General features: G+C 45.1%; 1 protein-coding gene across 1 annotated transcript in view; it reads left to right on the top strand.

Moving 5' to 3' along the window:
- Positions 1-16,177, top strand: part of RBP1 (retinol binding protein 1) — a 46,171-nt gene extending 29,994 nt beyond the window's left edge. The window contains exons 3-4 of the mRNA XM_088466823.1: positions 8,072-8,173; positions 15,957-16,177. Of these exons, the coding sequence (XP_088322949.1) occupies positions 8,072-8,173; positions 15,957-16,013 (159 nt within the window). The 3' untranslated portion in view covers positions 16,014-16,177. The remainder of the gene's footprint in view (positions 1-8,071; positions 8,174-15,956) is intronic.
- The last annotated feature ends 4,113 nt before the right edge of the window (positions 16,178-20,290 follow it).

The following is a 20,290-nucleotide window of genomic DNA, read 5'->3' as shown; positions in this document are numbered from 1 at the left end:
GAAGCAACCTCCTACGCCTTTCGCTGACAAGGTTCCCGGCTGCACTAAACACTCTTTCGGAGTACACACTGGAGGGGGGGCAACTCAGGTAAAATAGAGCCAGTTTGTACAAGGACCTCCAAATTGCTTCTTTTTCCTGCCAGTACAGGTACGGACTGTCTGACATGCCTACTTGGATGCTGTCACCGATGTAATCCTTTAACAGACAGACGCACGCTTGTCGCTGCTGCTTTGAGGATGCAAGTGCGGCTACAGCCCACACAATTCACAAAGACAGAAAAAAAAGAAGAATATTTTTATTGTTTGTGTAGCACACTTTGAGGGTGTCACCACCCTTTAACAGACAGATGCACGCTTGTCGCTGCTGCTTTGAGGATGCAGGTGGAATCTAGACGGGATTTGGAACCGGGGACACACTACCTCCATCAATTGTCTAAATCCCACTGCACTAATGGCGGATACCAGACGCACGTCTAACACCAACATAGCAGTCAAGGCCTCAGTTATACGTTTTGCTTCTGGGTGACTGCTGTCGTACTTCATCCTCCTCGCTAAGGACTGTTGGAGGGTCAATTGTTTAGTAAAAGTAGTGGTGTTCCTACTTCCTCTCTGGGATGATGAACAACTCCCAGCAGCAGCAACAGCACTAGGAGGAAGTGGTTCTTGATCTTTCCCTATTTTATTCTTATCGGAGAAAGTTTGGTCCTCCATTTATGTCATATTGATATATACGTGCGGCTAAGGCGCACACAAACACAGAAAATAATTTTTTATTTTTGTTGGAGACTAGTGCACTTTGTGGGTTACACCACCCTTTAAGAAATGAGCCAGCCGGCCCTTTACTTATGGGACACAGGCGCACGCTTGGCGCTGCTCCTTTGTTGATGCACGTGCAGCCACAGTGCACACAATTCACAAACACAAAAATATATATTTTTTATTTTTTTTGGAATGCACTTTGGGGGTTACAGCACCCTTTAACGGTCAAGCCAGCCGGCCCTTTACCTATGACACAGGCGCACGCTTGGCGCTACTTTGTTGATGCACGTGCGGCTACTGCGCACACAATTCACAAACACAGAATTTTTTTTTTTTTTTTTGCACTTGCACCCCTGATGGACAGAGCACCCCCTGGACAACACTACAGCACCCCTTTAGGACTGGGACACTGCACAGGACTTTGGAGTGGACACAGCCCCTATGGACAACTGACTGCACAACACAGTCCAGCCAGACCCTATGGACTTTGGAGGAGTGGACACAGCCCCTATGGACAACAGCAGCATAGCACAACACAGCCAGCCCCTATGGACTTTGGATTAGTGGACACAGCCCCTATGGACAACAGCAGCACAGCACTACACTACACAGCCCAGCCAGCCCTAACTCCCACCCTCCCTCTTCACTGTCCACAGCCGAGTGAGAAAATGTCGCCGACGCGGGTACCTTATATAGAATCCAAAACCCGCGAGACCCGGAAGGCGGGATTATGACGTTTTGCCTCGATTTCAGATCCGAGTCAGGCGGGAAAAGTCGAGCCTGACTCGGATCGGGGGGGCTCGGATTTCAGAAATCCGAACCCGCTCACCCCTAATATATATATATATATATATATATATAATTATTATAACGATTGGTTTTGCCTACGGCACTCAAACATCTGCGGTGGCAGTGGTATGTGACCACACCATTTAAAAAAAAAATGAAAACTCAGCACTCACCATTATATTCCAAACTGTACTTATGATTCCAGGGAATGTTAGTTCCAAAGTATAGCAATAGTTTGTCAAGCTGACCAACCACATCACTGTCTTCCCATTCTGGTCAGTCCCTATGCTGACTTTCAAAAATATGAGCATTTGGCTCTGGGTATCACATAGGTTTAAATACACATTATGCTTTTCCAATAGGTCACCAAGGGGGCACTCAAGTCAGTCAGCAATAACAGAAGTGTCCCGCATTCTCACATGGGCTGAACGCAATCTCCCAGCCATCTCCGCAGTGTTCATCCCGGGGATTCTCAATTGGGAAGTGGATTTCCTCAGCCGTCACGACGTGCGCGCAGGAGAATGGTCTCTACATCCATAGCTCTTTCAGCTTCTGGTGGACAAATGGGGTCTTCCAGAAGTGGGATCTCATGGCCTCAAGGCACAACAACAAACTTGCAGTTTATGGAGCCAGAACAAAGGACCCCGACGCGGCATTCTTAGACTCGTCGGTGAAATGGAACTTCCATTTGGCATATCTCTTCCCTCCAATAAGTGCTGCTGAAGTTCAGACAGGAGGGGGGCACAGTCATGTTAATAGCTCCAGCTTGGCCCAGATATCATTGGTACTCCGATCTTCACAGGCTCTCCATAGTCGTTCCTCTTCAACTTCAACTCGTATTCTTGCCCTTCTTTAGACTGGCCTAGATCTAGGCCTCCACCTAGCATCTCTCAAAGTGCAGGTCTCTGCTTTTGTCTATCTGGTTTCAGCGCAGAATTGCTCCTATACCAGATGTTCACACCTTCATGCAAGGTGTTCTACGTTTACATCCTCCCTTTGTCCCTCATGTGGCTTCATGGGATTTTTCAGTGGTGCTCAAAACACTTCAGGAACCTCTATTCAGACCCCTGGAATCAGTGGATGTCAAATGGCTCACTAAGAAGACACTATAGCCAAAAGAAATAGAATCTGCCCGTAGGATATCGTATTTAGGGGAGCTTTCATGTCGCTCCCCCCTTTTTAATATTTCATCACGACAGGGCAGTTCTTTGAACACGCCTACGCTTCCACCCTAAGATGGTTACTCTCTTCCACCTGAATGAGGAAATTTGTGGTTCCGGCCTTTAATTCACCAGACCTCTCAACAGGTGAAGCCTCTTTGGATGTGGTGCATGCTCTGAAGATCTACGTGGACCATACTACTTCCATCAGGAAATCGGACTCTCTCTTTGTCCTATATGGATTCCATAAGAAGGGATGGCCAGCTAACAAACAGACTCTGGCCAGATGGATTCACATGACTATCTCACAGGCTTACACACAGACTGGCCTTCCTGTGCTGACTACAGACTCTGCTCATTCTACTCGCTCTGTGGATCCCTCGTGGGCTGCCCGGTGTGGCGCCTCAGCTGAAGAGCTATGCTAGGCGGCCACCTGGTCCTCTGCCCACACCTTTCTTAGGTTTTATATGTTTGCCTCTCAGGAGAACCCTACACCAGAAGGAAGCATCCTATCAACTCAGGAGCGTTCCAGCCCTTGAACTGCTTTGGGACATCCCCAATGTCTCCCTGTGAAGCCCTATGGACCCTGAAGAAGAAAAGGAGAGTTATGCTAAAATTTACCTTTGTTAACTCTTTCATCTAAGTCCATAAGGTCCACAGGGTACACGCCCTGATGCCCCTGGCTTCTATGGGCTTCTCCTCTTGGTCACTTGTTTCCTTCTCTGCGTGAGATTGTGATTCCTCCAGTGTACCATTCTTCCTTCTCTCCTGTCCTGCTCCTGGGCTTGTTAACAAAATTAATGTGCCCTCAGGCTGTGGGCGGGGTATAGGGGAAAGGACTGGAGCTTCCTGGGATTGAAAAGCTTTGCTGTTGGTGTCCAGTCCTCCAGGTCCCACCTACACCCCAATGTCTCTCCCTGTGGACCCTATGGATTTTGAAGAAAGAGTTATCCAAGGTAAGTTTTACCATAACTCTCCTTTTCAGTTGCATTTATTATTTTTTGCACTTTGAAATGTTTATCTGCAATAACAATTTATAAAGTCCAGAGAGAATTGAATTTGGTCAGAACTTGGCAACAATACAGTTCAACTTCCCAATTCATATTAATTGTTTTCTGCTTCATTTTGCTATTCCTACTCTGTGACCCTATAATGAAGGATTACAGCGCTCAACCCTTAATAGTGATATATAGATTGTTGATAATAGGTATGGTGTTGGAAAGAAAAAGAATGTTGCACTAGTATATGGTCAAATTATCAAAGTTTACTTGAGGGATAAGTGGCTACAGAAAGATGATCTATACACAATAGAATCAAATACAACACATTGATATTAATGGGAGCAAATGAAAAAAGGAAAGAAACCACAAAATGAAAAAATCGTGTAAAAGATAATGGGTTGTCTATGTAAATGACAAACCATGTAGTAGTACAGCTTTGTACTAACTGGTGTAGTTGATGCATTCAGATGTGAAGAAGTCTGTGCATCAATGGTGATGTGAATAACTGTCCTCTGGGATGGGGGCTAGTGACGGCGTCCCGTTACTATCCCCTGGGATAGTCTGTGATAGCAGGGTGTGTAGATGGGAATAAAGGTGCCGGGGTTACCTTCAGGGTGGGAGTGTGCAGCTGCGGGGCAGTGTGGCAGGGGCCCCTGCCTGAGGTGACTGATCGGCGTCTGGGGCTAGCGCCATGCTTGGTGTGACACGGCTCTTCGTCCTGACCGCAAAGCAGTCTACCTCTGCCTAGGGAGGGGATGAGAACTGTTTCAATCTCTGCCGGACACCCCCTCTCCGAAAAGGGATCTCACCTGACGCTGCTAGTTTCTCCCTCTTCAGTCCTCTATGGATGTCAGCTCGGCTCGTAGATGTGGATGGCGTCTCCCCTCCCTGGGTGACTTCCGGGTCACGTGACCGCTGCTTGGGAACTACCTTCCTTGATAGCGGACTGGAATGGCAATAGATGACGTATAGCTGGTGGTCAAAGTGGACGTGGTGTGTAGGCTCCAACGCATTTCGGCCACCGTCGGCCTTCCTCTAGGAGTTCTCTCTACGTGTTGTCCTACGTGTGCTTAAAGTGGCTGCTGCAAGCTGTGGCCCTGCCCCCTCCATGCGTCACACGTTAGATAAAGGCCGACGGTGGCCGAAACGCGTTGGAGCCTACACACCACGTCCACTATATACCTAATACACACAGCCTGCAGTTAACTTTACACACTATTTTTTATTATTTTGTGCATCAAACAAAGTTTCTATACATACACATAATTCATTGTTTCATATACACACAGCCTGAAGATGATGTTATACAATATTTTTTTTTATAAATTTGTGCATTAAACAAAGTTTAAGATTGAAAAACCTCTAAAAGCAAAGGTGTCATTATCTCAGACATACTCAAACAATTCCGTATTTCGGACTATTCTGTATTTCTGAATATTTGGATATGGGAGACTCAACCTTTATTCTCTGTACCTTTTTTGTTGGATCTCTGACTAGCTGTGGTGCTGCGACAATCTGAGTTCTCACAGATGGTTCTCTAGTGCTCACTTACATGATCTTTTAGAGAACAAGTTCATATTCCAAAGGTCACTCCACGTACTACAGAGGGGAAAGGACAAAGTTTAATATACAGCTGAGATAATTTTCAATCAAGCTAAGATGTAAGCATGTATTAGATCTGCAGGAGCGGCAGCAATATCTTGCTAAACAAGGATTTAACTTGCTCATTACTGGGAAATGCACCATGTTACATAAAATGCATTCTGCCTCTATGAAAAGCACGCCAAGATACAGGGAGGCAATTGCTTAGCTGCATATATATATATATATATATATATATATATTAAATTACTAGTCAGTCAGTCCATTTAATCTTGTCACATAACTATGTCTTGACTACATTGAAGGACTACAATCCCCATCATGTCAGCTTGTTTCCAATAGTCTAGTGCTGTAACCCTCTCTCAGATAAAAGCAGGCAGCAGTGTTGTCCTCATGCAGGAGGATCCTGTCCGCTTTGTGGGATACAGATGCGCCCAGTTACATTGTGGCTGATCGCACCACAAATGTGCACACGCATCGCGCCATGCAATTCCCTGCGCCTGCATACGGTGCGCTATGGCGCGACCTGTGATAGCCCCATGCATTCTTATGGAGCCACGAAGGTGCCAGTGGCAAGGATGTAGATGGGCATATCTGTAGATTGCAACACGGGCCATTGTAGCCTTTAGGATAACTCCTGTCTTTCAGCACTTCCCGAAGTATAGTTTTATCTTTCTTGGTGAGACGTATATAAAGGATTTTGAGACAGACGGCAAAATATCCATTTTATTGTGCAGAAAGTACCCTTTTGATGGGTAATGTGTGGATCAGAGGTTTCCTATAGTTTACGAACCAGTCCTAGTTTTGAGAGGCCCCCACACTGCCCCCATTTATTCCTCTCCAAAGCCGCTAGTGGCTGATCACCAACAGATTAGTTCTGCTAGTTTCAAATTGGTTTCTCTGTAGCAGAACAGATCAGTGATCTTAGCGTCTCCCCAGAGTTCACCAGTAGTAAGGATATCAAATACTTGTGCTGTCAGGTTTAATTAGTGTCCTGTGGGTAAAAGGAGAGAAGGGACCAAATGTTATAAAGTCAGAGGTTGAAAGTGCAGATTTTGATTTTGCCTCTTAAAAGCTGCAATTTTTTTTTTTTTTTTAAGTCCCACAATAAAATGTCCAAAAAAATCTACATTTTTTTTTTTTTTTAAATCTCTGCCATAACTGTTCCTGTTCCAAGCCCAGGAACAAGGCTGTATCTACTATCTGCCATACAGGCATACTTGCCGATCATTTTGACTTCCCACTCGGAAGATCCTGCAGTGTATGTATAGGGGTTAGTGCAGGGAGTAGAGCTACAATTAACAGCAATTTGCGCCATCAAGTCTGATCCACTTTACTAGGTAGATGGACACAAATTGAGAAGACGGCTTGTTATTCTATTCCAGCAGTCTGGGAAAGTAGTCAAGTATGATACGTACATGGCTATGGCCAGGGCTATATTTCCCAGGACATTACGTCATAGGTAATGAGAGGTTCAGGAACCGGAGTTCCTGCTTGTTCCTGATGAAAAAGAGCACTGGTTATGGCATTGCTTTTAATTAACGAATGATTTTCTGTAATTTTACTACGTTTACTTTATGGAAGAGGAGGAGTTCAAAGCTGGAGCATGTAGGTGTTTGATTATTAATGTAGGTCCTATTCATGTACAGTGCCTAGGACGATATGAAATGACCATGTACTGTAGAAGTTGATGTGTTTTTGAGGTCTTGCAGATCAGAGAGCGTTCCCAGAGGCAGGTTGGGTACAGGATCCCGACAGTCAGACTCCTGACCGATTTCTGTAACTGTTTTAACCCTAACCCTCCCCTCCCGTAGACTAACACAGCCCTTCCCCTACTGCCAAAGGTGCATATCCACTACACGAGTGTACGATTACAGCATCTTAATCATTCAATAGTTCACCGTATTGCCCAATGGATATTGTGCCCACACTGAATGATATGATGTTCAGTGCAGGCACCCTCCCCCATCCCCGAACATGCACAACCTGACAATATCTGCAGCTTGGCCTTCATGTTCAGGCAACGACAGATGCCAACAACGACCAGCGGGAGCGCGCATCGCTGGTCGTTGCCGGCATATCCACTGCACGATTAATGAACAATAACTATGACGTAATCGCTCAATGGTTCATTTTTATCGTGTAGTGGATATGCACCTTAATACTTGCGTCCGCAATCTGTCTGTGTTCTGATAGTCGGGATGCCGCTGTCAGTATTGTGAAAATCGGCATCCTGACAGTATGCTTACTACATCCCTCAGAGGCACCTGCTAAGCTGCACACTGTCCCTGGCAACAATGTAATTTTACATTATGTCAATTGCCGCAGACAAGTTTTATATGGTCGATGTAGGATGACAAGTGGCAAAGCTGGTACACTGACCTCTTCAGCTGAATATATTCTGGTACACATACAACATGACATAGACAAGACACTCTGCACAAGATAGAGTCCAGACTTGTCACGCAGTTGGCCGCATCTCCCAGAGGCAGGCACCTCTGGTCCGTGCGACCATCCAAGAGTGTTTTTAATTGGATAGGGTTTGGGATCTTCCTGTGCTTCAAAACCTCTCCATTGTACCAAGAGGTGCTGTGGCTCTAATTGCCTGGGCTTTTCTTTGGTTCCCAAGCTAGCCGTGGTGAATGCAGAGTAATGCCTACCCCTCAGCGCATTTCGCCGCTTTACTAAATTGTGTAAGTTGTTTGTTCTCCTGTATTGCTAGAAATGTATGTGACTATGTAAAATGTTTTATTCTTTTAGACAACAGTCAGTTGGGATGATGGTAAGCTGGAGTGCGTACAGAAAGGGGAGAAGGAAGGACGCGGCTGGACCCAGTGGGTGGAAGGAGATGAATTACATCTGGTATAAAACTTTGTCCTTTTCTATTGAAACTAGCATTTGGGTCTCATGCTATTGGCATCTTTATATACTGTAATCCTTATGTCACAACTATCATGTGGATGCTGGTATTAATGTCAACCATCATTTCTACAGTTGCCAACATTTTTAATACCTTTTTGGGGCACTGCAGGCTACATGTAACACTGTCTTAGTCGACCTTGTAGCACTATAATCCCCGTCATGTTAATTAGAAGGGACAATAGTGCACTTATATAGCATTTGAAATGCTTTTTCTGTGAATGTTCATTTAAACATACAACTGTTAAAAACCTGGAGGACATGTGTAACCGGAGTTCAGAAGGAGACACCAGTGTAGATGGTGCGCAGATGGTGGAGTGTTCAGAAGCCCTGGTGGATTACATCGTCCAGACATTGAAAGGTGACTTCTCAAGGCTTGCCCAATCTGGTACATGCTAGTGCACAAAGGGAAGGCATATTACCACTGCTGCGACTCCGCAAAAAACTTTCTGCCTCAGAGAACTCCCAAAAATTGAACAGGCAAGTATGGCTCAAAATCAAATGATAGACTGCATTCTCACAAATACTGAATTTTCCCCACAAAATGGTCACAGCATTCCGGAGCTCGGAACCTTCTTACTGGGTCCAGTGGCGCTGGGATGTTGCCTGAGTATTAGGCTCACATCCAAATCTCCAGCGTCTGTTCTGCTAGAACTCCCTGTATGTTAACCTATGTACTGATCTGGTCCATCTGACGATTCTCCTCCCCTGCTCCCTTGGTACTGCTTCTTGTGACTTCCTGGTTCCGACTTTGGCTTCCCTTGACCTGAATCTGCCCGTCCCCAGATACCGCATTGCCCACCTAGTTCTATACCTTCTTGATGACTATGCACCGTACACCTCATGGTGACCAGTCTTGCTGTCTGTCTTTTGTACCCACCAGCCTGTACTTAGGAACCCAGTCAGAGGGCTGCATATTGTGTAAAGTATGGGTCCCTGGTGAAGGCCTCCAGTATGTTAGACCATGCCTGTGTACGGGTCTATGAAAAATTATTTCTGTACGGTCTGTATCCATACCATCCCAGTGAGCATTGTGACCGTATACTCTGGCCCAAGAAACATGGATGCCACTGGTATGTGCTCTCCAAAGGTACTCTTTGAACATTTATTAAACAGTGGAGAGACAAGAGACTGACCAGGCCTAGATCATACAGTACTTGTAGACCCTTGTGCAGTAAGTTGATGCTATCCAGCCCCACCAGGTGCAACCTGCACCACTTGCTGCTTTTGTCTGTTCAAACCACAGGAGCCCTGTCTAAGCTGCAGCTACCTAACCCTCTGAAGTTAGATGGGACCCCAAAAGTTGTCTGGCTTTTTTAACCAGTGTTCAATACAACTTGAAATACAGGCTGCTAGTGAGCCTGCAGCCTCCACATTTTGCTCCTGAAACAGGTCCCAATTTGTTGGCTAATATGCTATATATTTTATGACTAGCTTTCAAGCTCCATTGAAAACAAGGCCCTTGTTGCCACCTTCTAGCAGGGGTTATCTGAACAAGTTGAGGACTAATTCGCATCCAGAGAGCTGCTGTCATCGTTGCATGACTTCTTATCCCTCTGCATCAAAGTGGATCTTCGCCATAGGGAGAGGGTTCAAGAAAGGGAACAGTCTTGTTGCTCCAACTACAGATTGGCTCCCCCGGGTCTCAGTTTCTCTTGTATCCCCTGAAGAGTTTATGCAAGTGAGAAAAGAGGGCCAGGAACAAGCTTTGTCTGTATTGCGTGGAGTTGGGACATCTTCTCTCCAACTGCCCCAAGCGTTTGGGAAACAAGAAAGACTAGTTGATCAAGGGGTGATCAGTTTAGGTGCAGGTTAATACACCGCAAAAGCAGATGCATCATGCCAATTTTTAATTGAAGTGTCTTTACAGTCACTTATGGCCTTCTTGGATTCCAGAGCAAACAAGAACTTTATCACAGCCAAGATGGAATGAACTAGCCAGTGAATAAACACTACAAGTGAATGAACATTTTCAGGTTTATTACAGTAATCTTAAAATTTAGTGGATACAATCTTAGATTAGATCTATTGACTTTTATCACTGTAAGTCATATTATTATTTCCTGGACTTGTGTGGTTATTTGTTAGCATTGTGCTTTCATTCACTGGTAATTTCTACACCTCTCCTGTTTTGTGGTTGTAAAATTCTAACTATTCCTTCAATCGTTAAACCAAAAATGTATTTTAAAAGTATACATAGTAATGTCACATCTCAATCGTTTTTATGTCGTATCTTCTATATACATCATTCCCTTAACCGTTCATTCACTGGATGATTCACCCTAGTTAGAGATTTGGAATTCCTACCATGCATTTTGCATTCTCCTCTCTGTATAATTGGTATGGATAGAAGCAAGATTCCTGCAGCGCCCGTTCGTCGTCTGACCCAGTGTTTGACCTTGCAAGTTGGTGCTCTCCATAGGGACATCACCGATGTGTCCTCATACACTGTTGCTGCAGTCGTGCCAAACAGCCTCTTCACCATGGGCCTGATTCACTACGGATCGCTATTGCAATCACAGCTGCGATTACGCTCGCAGCTGAACTGTGATAGTATGCTAATCCATTGCGAACGCTATGCTGTTGCGGCACTACATGAGGAAGCCCACTTTACCTTACTCACATCCATAATGTTGAGCAAGACTGCAAAACCATTGGTACAATCGCAGCCTCATGCACACTTGCTCAAGGGCAGATCTTACTTTTATGCATGCCCCTGCAGCGGAGTTGAAACGCACTGGCAAGCCTACTATTTGCCAACATTCCCCCCCCCTCCCCCCGTCACCACCCACAAAAAGCACTTCCTGTCAATTACTCTGCAATGGGTCTGCGTAGTCACTGCGATCGCAGTGGAATGCACGTGCACTGCAATGCATGCACAGAATGCAACAATCAGCCGATTGCGTACATAATCGCAGTTGCGATCGGTAATGAATCAGGCCCCATGTTCTGTGTCACTGCACTGATTAATTTGATAGGAGACAATTGTATATCTATGTGCAACCAAGTCTAAATCTGTATGCAAAGTGCAAGGATGCAGCGGCAGAGACTTCTCCCACGCCAAGCTTCATTTGCAGACTCTGTTGCACACAGATATGTCTCATCTCATATTAATCAGTGTCTCCAGATGCGTTTTAGATGCATCACATTGCGACTAAAAAGGATTTATGCGTGAGACCCTCGACTCAATCAATTGTACGGGACCTTGGCGGCTCACTCACGCCAGGCATCTCTTGCTGCATAGCTTATAGAGGCTAGGGGGTATTTACTAATGTGCGGGTTTTTGGAAGTGGAGTTGTTGCCCATAGCAACCAATCAGATTTTACTTATTATTTTAGCACCTTCTAGAAGATAATGGTTATAATCTGATTGATTGCTATGAGCAACAGCTCCACTTCTAAAAACCTGTACTATAGAAATATACCTGTCACTGCTGCCGACACTTGAGACTCCTGGAGGGAGGCAGGCCTACTAGGCACAATAAACTGGGGTGGTCTTAGGAATGACCTTTCCATGAAACTCAGTAGCACAGGATAAAAGTAAAATAGAATTTATTCGGAATTGGTATGAAATACCGTCAGCCGCATGGCCGGCGGTTCGATTCCCGTCAGCGGCAGCCCGACAGAAGCAGAGTGCGACGCAGCGGAAGGCCGACAGCGCTGGAAATCCCGATCGTGGATAGGTAAGTATCCACTAACCTAACCCCCCTAACCCTAACCCTCGTTAGGGGTGCCTAACCCTAACTTCCCCCCCAAGTGCCTAACCATAACCACCCCCTTCCCCGCTGCCTAAACCTAAGTCCCCCGGGGGGGTGCCTAACCCTAAGTCCCCCCCGGGGGTGCCTAACCCTAACCCTCCCTCCCCCTAGCCTAACCCTAACCTTCCCGGGGGGGTGCCTAACCCTAAGTCCCCCCCGGGAGCCCTAAACCTAACCCTCCCCCCCGCGGCTGTCCGCTCGTGGCGCCCGGCATCAGTACGATCGTGATGCCGGGCGCTGGTCTCCCAGCATCGGGGAAATGCGGGCGTCTATATCTAGACTCCCGGCATTTCACCCATGCCGGGATAAGACAGTCGGGAAGCCGGCTGCCGGTATTTAGGCAGTCGGCTTCCCGATTGCCTCCCAATTTATTCACACATGAATTATAAACAGCAAGGTCTCAAACAGCACAGAGGTTCACATATGCAATAATATGTATAGGAGAGAATCCCCAAATATATATAAGCAGTCTTTAGCATAACGTGGTAGGGAACCCCGAGTCCAGTATGAGGCTAACACCGCAGGATGACATTAAGGACCTTTGCCAGGGAAGAACCCTGTAGTAATAAAAATCCGGAGCAGAGCAGGCCCTGCAGAATAATATAGTTCCGGGACAGGACTGAGCCCTGCCGTGCAGTGAGAGATGAAGCAAACTTGAGTCTTGTGGAGTAGTGAAGTCGGAGCAGGGTTAAGCCCTGTAAGACTATGAGATTCCAGGACAGGGTTGAGCCCTGCGGCGTGGCTAGAGTTTGGAGCGGGGTTGAGCCCTGTGATGCAGAGAGGATTGTAGTTGGGTTGAGCCCCGTGATGCGGAGAAGATTGTAGCAGGGTTGAGCCCCGTGATGCGGAGAAGATTGTAGTAGGGTTGAGCAATGGGATGCAGAGAGGATTGTAGCTGGGTTGAGCCCCATGATGTGGAGAAGATTGTAGCGAGGTTGAGCCCCGTGATGCGGAGAAGATTGTAGCAGGGGGTGGGCCCTGTAGTGTGGCTAGGGTTCGGAGCGGGGTTGAGCCCCGTGATGCAGAGATGACACTGTAACAGTGCACTTGACAACTGTAACAAGGATGAGTTCAATATCCACAGGAACGGAAAGACAACAGGCAAAGTAAATAGTGCAGCAAAATGGTGAAAGTGCAGTGATTGAGCAATCAGCAATACTTAGGCAATAGGAATGCTGGGCCCTGTAGTGCAGCGGGTGACATCAGAAGTTCATCTGGAATACAACAAAGGCCCTCATTCAGAGCCGTTCGCTATTTGTGGTCGCTCGTTTAAAAACAAGGGGTGGCTATTCAAATGATCCGTACGCACATTGCAGTCTGTTCACACCTCTAAGTCTGAACGAGCGAGCAAAACATACGCTCGTTTATTTGTTAAAAACGCCTCCTGGCCGCTCGCATCCTACGTCATGTCCGCTATTTATTAGATTAATCGAGTACATCGACCAGCGTATGAACTGCTCGCTATTCTTGTGGTTGTTGTTTGCTACCACAAATTTGCGAGCAGTTCTGGCTATAAAATAACCCAGTGACGTGGTCAATGACGCTGCTGTTTTAAATATGCACACCCATAAAACGCCCGTTTTGACCTTTAAGCACGCCTGCGTTCGGATCTCCACTCCCCATTTTCAAGCACCTTCCCCTGTTACCACCCACATACGCCTCATTCTGTCACTCAAAATAGCAGGCCCTCGCTATATTGCGTACCAACGATTTTCGGCCGCACTGACTGGTTCGCGCATGCGTACTAAAAACTGTACGCATGCGCAGATGTGCAAACATCGCTCGGAACGAGCGTACTGCCGCTAACGAGCGGCTCTGAATGAGGGCCAAAGTCCACAGCAATCCACAGGCACAGCAGGGATCTGGCAGGAGTCCAAGAAAAGACCTGAAAGCAACGTTGCACAGACACTGAGACACAGTTAGTAACAGGCTTTATACTAGAGGTCTGTGATCCATAGGAAGTTTCAGAACATGTGACCCAAATGGAATCAGGTATGAAATAATGAGCAATCTATGAATCCCACAACCTGACGACATCTTGAAAACAGATGATCACTTTAACACTCTATCTCCTGAATGAGAAGCATGCCAGCAAGCAGGATAGCTCCTCCAACGACCACAATGGCAAAAGTAGTCTATCTTTATGTACTGAAATAGTCGCAGTTCTGACAATACCCCTAGGTGTATGAGAGTACATCTGTATATCCTTCTTTATGCTTCCAATGGCTGTAAACTCAATTATTTTGGGCCTCCCCTGCCTATGCTTACATGCTACCACCCTTAATTGAAGAAACCTTAAATTTTATCTTGGGGGACCTCGCTGCCATCAGAAGTACTCGCCCCATGTCGGATTATTCAAAGCACCACCATCAGTCAAGTCAACTACGTGCCTCTTGCGTACCAATCCTTTTATCCATGTGTTCAGCAAGAAAACTGATGAGATATGTTGTGTGAAGTTCAACAAGAAGTTTCCCCATAAACCTTTTGTGGTGTGTTCGGTGCCCAAACCTAGAGAAGGGAGTAATGTAGCAGTGGGCCGGAGCTCAGCACCTTCTTACCAGGTCTGGCTGTGGAGGCTCTCTTGCAGCGTCTCCCCTCTCTGGTGGCTTTGTCCCCCCTCATCAGTGGCTGCTGCAGGTGGCTCCTTCCCCTGGTGGTAGTAAGCATTCTCATAGGAACGCACACACTGCTGCTTCAAATTTAAAGATACAGATGTGCCAAAACATGTCACGTTGGTGCCAAATTTGAATCTCCACCCTTTATAAGGAAGTCTCAGGGCACTATTGAGTGAGTATTATGCTCGCATCCTGATCTCCAGCATTTTTTCTGCTAGAACTCCCTGCATATTTACCTGTGTTCTTATCTGTTCCGTCTATTCTCTTTGCCTGCTCACGTGATACTGCTTCTTGTGACTTTCTGGTTCTGACTTTGGCTCCTTTGGCTCTCTCTTGACCCAATTCTGATGACTATGCTCCAGTATGCCTCATGGCGACCAGTCTTACTGCCTATCTTTGGACCCCACTGCCTGTACATAGGAACCCAGTCAGAGGGACGAGGCCTGTGTATTGGGCGCAGCAAAGCCCAAACCCCCTTGCGGGGTTCCATGTTGAAGACCACCGATACGTTAGATACGCCTCTGTTGTGATCATCATCCATAGCAAGGGTTGCGACAGGCTGCTGTATTTAGCTGACCTTTGTTTGTCAGCAGCTTAAAGTCCTGTAAGGATGAGAAGAAAAATGAGTGTGCAATTTCTTCCATCGCAATGGCGATGTTCAGGAACAGAGTATAATGTGTTACACGTCTCTCTTGCCATAAATGAGATAAACACTTAAGAAGAAGAAAGTATTTGAACGGATGTGGGGATCAGTGTACTAGCTCTCTTTAAGCACAAAGACTCCATTCTGTCCACCCCTCCCCTAGACTGTAGATGATTCAGTTCTGAGAGGTCTTTCATTTACTCCTTCTTTTGAACTCATTAACAAAACCACATAGACTCTAGTAGGAAAAATAAGTTCATGACCTTGGTGACTAAGCATTCAGCCTATTTCAAACGTTTTGTGTGTGTGACTAGTTCCTAGTCAATTGATGGGATGCGTTCTTGACTATATTAAGCCTGATTCAATTTGGATCGCAGTTGCTAATGTGTATGCTATCGGTCGATTGCGTACTGCGCATGCGCAAACTCGCCATTGTGAACGCACTGATTCCACACAGAGCATTAGCAGATTGATTGACAGGCAGGGAGCATTTGCAGGTGGTGACGGGGGTGGTTTGGGAAACGCAGGCGTACCTGCCTATAGAATTGCACACAAGTTAGCAACTGCGATCCAAGCTAAATCAGGCCCATTATCCACAGATTGGCTGTTTATGTGTATGTAGAATTTTCCACCTGCTTCCCACACTAGAGGTGAACTCCGTTCTTGACTGTTGGGTGCCTATCTGAGTTCCTGATCTTGTTTCTTTCACAGGAGATGCGGGTTGGAGATTCAGTCTGCAAACAGGTGTTTAAGAAGGTTCACCAGTAATGCTGACTTTGACTGAGACAAAGAGCCTCCATCCCAGAAAGACCTAGAAAAACCCCTTCAGTCCCCAGCAATACTGATTTGCTTTTAGTAATTATTATTTTAGGGTTACATCTCTGTGATTTTGTTTTATAATGTGACCTAAGTTACTATAATAAAAACACTAACCTAACTGTGTGTTGCATTGCTTTCAACTCTCTGTTCTAAGCTGCATTAAATGGATTTGTGTGAAAAATCCTATAAATTGTTCTGCACACACTATTGCAAAGCTGCATAGTTCCCTTTATAGTCAACTTTTTGTTGACCGTTATGAAATTGGAGAGAAAGTGTAATGTAGACTTTTTTTGGGGAGGATTTTCATCATCGTGAACTTTCCAAATGTGTTATCGGCAGAAATACGGTCTGCGCTCCTACAGAAGGGTATGTGTTATACCACTAGCTGCTGTCCCCTAAAGGGTTGTCCTTATTACCCACAATTAGGAAACATAAATATATAGAGGGAAGCGCTCTGTGGTAAATGGGATAGAGAATAAAATAGCAGGGCCGTAGCTAGGGTAGTGCGGCCGGTGCCATCGCACAGGGCACCACAGGTCAGGGGGCGCTGTTTGGGTCTGTCAAATTTCTGTTTATTTTCATTCTTGCTTGTAGCTTCCTCTTATTTCATCCCCAGCATCTCCTGGCCTCCCCTATCTCTTCCCTGGCCCTTCCCCGTGAAGCCATGGCCCTTTTTTGGGTGCATTATGTCCCTTTGAAAAATGAGGGGGGCACCAATGCTCTTTCTGGCACAGGGCACCAAAAAGTCTAGTTACGGCTCTGTAAAATAGTAAAGCAAGCTTCAATAGACTGGCAGGCTATTGGGTATATTTGGGAATATTGTATTAGTCAGAGTTAATATGTCTACTTGGTGTCAGGTGGGCAAAAACTTGGGGCTGAATCTTGTTAATAGTGGTGAATAAAAGTCTTAGAGGGAGGGAAGGAGTTTATATCCAGGTCTCCTGGGCAATAACTGTAGGCAGGGGCTTCAGTATATCCTCAGTATGCCAAAGGAATATAGATGTCAGTGTTGTAATCCATATTTATGAAACATAATTCTAGAACAGTAGGCAAAAACTTTAGGCTGGATGTTCTAATTAAATGTGTGCTTCTTCCCCATGATCCTGATGCAAACCTTCTCCTCACCGCTCTCAATACCCAATCTGGTGCTGCTGGTCCGTCACCTGTCTGCGAGTCCTCTGATGATAACGTGCCTGTGAGCGGGAGTAGGCTATAGGGTCTGAGGGTGCACCTTTCAATAATGAAGAGACTCCAATATATATTTCCAAATGTGTTCCCACAAAGTTTCTGGGCAAATGGGTTTTCTACCTTTTTTAAAATAAAATTGCATCCTGAGATGTCATCCGTGTGCTCAACAGGGTTCCAGTACTTCCAGCTATGGATGAATTCCGCTGCTCAGTCCCTACTGCTGAGCGCCTATGACTGATTTATTATTATCCTTAATGGCACCACAAGGGTTCCGCAGCGCCTTACAAATGAGCAAAACAAGAAAACCATGACATTGCAGTACAAGGACATAGTTTATAGACATTGCTGCATCCGCGATCATAACACTCAAATAAGCAGCAGGGCGACAGCAACCAAGGGTTAGGTGTCATTGTAGGTTGTATATGATAGTAGGGGAAGAAGGCCCTGCTCGTGTGAGCTTACATTGCAAAGATGGCTGGGAAATCTAGCTGGCTCCTGAATGCATGGCTGTAGCATTTTTCCAGTTAAGGACCAGCTATAATTTGGAGCCTTGACTCTGATCCCTCCCTTATTTATAGTGTCGGGAGGATTACAGATATCCCTAATAAATGCTGGTATTGGGAACCTTTCAGCAAATGGCATGGTGAGGGGATAAGGGGGTAGGTTGAGAAAGAGAGGTGGAGTGCTCTGCATGCTGTGTTCCCGGTGCAAAGTTCTAGATAAGATTGGCTAAAGAAGTGGCAGCAGGATCCTAGATTCTCAATACCAGCCTATTAAGCCATTACCAGAACAATTGCATAGGGCTCTAGGGTGTATATTTACTAACAACAAACAGATTCTAGCTATTATCTTCTAGAAGGTGCTAGATAAATAAGTAGAATCTGACGGTTTGCTATGGGCAACATCTCCACTTCTATAAACCCGCACTTTAGTAAATATACCACTAGATGTCCATTTTGGTATATGGTGTGACATAAATGATTTTTCTCCTAATACCCTAAATAAACACTAGGCAGTTGTGCTGACTGGTTAATATACACCCATAGTATATGCTGTCTGCCTCTATTTTGTGTATAAGTGACTAGCTCCTAGTCTGGCTGTCTATTTGTGTAGGTACACTCTAATGCCATATGAGAGTGCTAACTTATTAAATTGTGCAAATTCTGCATTTGCTGATTGGGAGCTATATAATCAATACTATTACAAACTCATACAGGATTTTACTACCACAATACAACACACCTTCTCCTAATCTCCTGGAGGGCGGCAAGATATGACTGATCTGCTACTGATGACCAGCCAAAGCTTTTAGTCATAGATTAACATTGACTCCGATATCTTAATTACAGTGCAGAGGTCAAGTCCACCAATCTGACTTTCACAATTAGCAGTGCATGAATTATTTATTTTATACATACAGAGGATTGGAGGGTATTTGTAAAATATTCAACTATCAATAATCATGTTTGAGATTGGAGTCAATTCAATTAGCCATAAGGGGTGGGGAGTTGCCATGGTAACAGCGAGGAAACGCCGCCAAAAGCACCGCAACTTGCCCCCCCTTACAGCCAGATCTTGACCCGTACTTCTGGATTTATCTACACAGCCCTATGGTTGTTTTGTGGGAGGCAGTGACCTCTCTTGTGATCGTGGAAGTGGGCACAGTGTTACATGAGGAAAGGATAAAGCCAAGATGCGGACAAGGGTATAGAAGTAAACGGCAAAGAGCAGGGTCCTCCAACAGCATATAGTGACCATGTAAGGCTATAGTAACCATATTGTAACAAGATTATGGAGGCAGGTGCACTGTTATGAAACAAAGTAGAGAAATCCAACTTCTGGTTGAACAAAGTTCTACTTGGCAATAATTTTGTTACAATTTTGTATTGCTGCATACACACTTATACCTGGTGGCGGTAAGAAATGTATTCTGGAGACCTCTATCGTATAACAATAGCAAACAAAATTTCCCCAGAAATAGGTGGAATCACAAATCTGCATAGAACTTGGAACGTAACGGTGGACATGTATACTCTCAGAGCACTTATATTAGTGTGCATATGTTCAGTTGGATGGAGCTAAAGGTGTGTCCAACTAAAAACAGCAGCATTTGCATCAAGTACAGAAGTGTGTGTGTGTGTATACATATACCACATGTTAGCATTGAGAGTGCAGGTACAGCATAGGCATGTGGCTTGATAGAATTGGTAATGAATTCTAAAGCTGCAATATCCAATTGGTACCATACTTGCCAACTTTTGAAAAAGCATTTCAGGGAGATTGAGAAAGCAGCACCTTGGAGCACGGCGGTAAAGTGGACTGTACTGCTACATCTGAGAGGCGTGTCATAACACAGACTTACATCCAAATGTAAACAAGCCCCAAAGCAGTTAGTAAGATCTACTTGTTGATGAAAATACACTGATACTTCTAAGAAAATTAATGTTACCATAGGGATCATTGTGTCTTATAACCAATGCAGGGAAATGGTAATAAATAATTCCATTTGAATGTACATATCTCTGTTTTTCTTTTATATAACATCTTCATAATGGGGGTAAGGTGCAATCAGGGAGATTACTAGGCTCCTCAGGGAGTCAGGGAGATTGCTACTATTTCAGGGAGTCTCCCTGACAATCAGGGAGAGTTGGTGAGTATGGTGTGTACATCATATAAAAATGTAATGACCTTTCAAATATACAAATAGAATTTCAATATAAAACACAATTAAATATAAACACCTATTGCTCCTGCCTTTAAAATAGAAAGGAAACATTCATATCTGCTGTGATCCACATGGAAATATGCGAAGAAAGCTCCAACATTGTATAATATACAGTAGCATAGGAACAGCCTTCATGTAATACAGCTATGACACCAATGATATAATTTATATATATATATATATATATATATTACACTGACATCCAGGAGAACTTTAAAAAAAATAAGGTATTTGAACACAATTGAGTGGACATCTGCCATGGTTTGTCCAATTAGCTGCATTATGAAAAGGGCAGTCACCAATATGGAGCAGG

This window comes from Taudactylus pleione, unplaced genomic scaffold, assembly GCF_031769625.1.
Source record: "Taudactylus pleione unplaced genomic scaffold, aTauple2 ptg000066l, whole genome shotgun sequence".
Lineage (NCBI taxonomy): Eukaryota > Metazoa > Chordata > Amphibia > Anura > Myobatrachidae > Taudactylus > Taudactylus pleione.
This window is presented reverse-complemented; position numbering and strand designations above follow the sequence as displayed.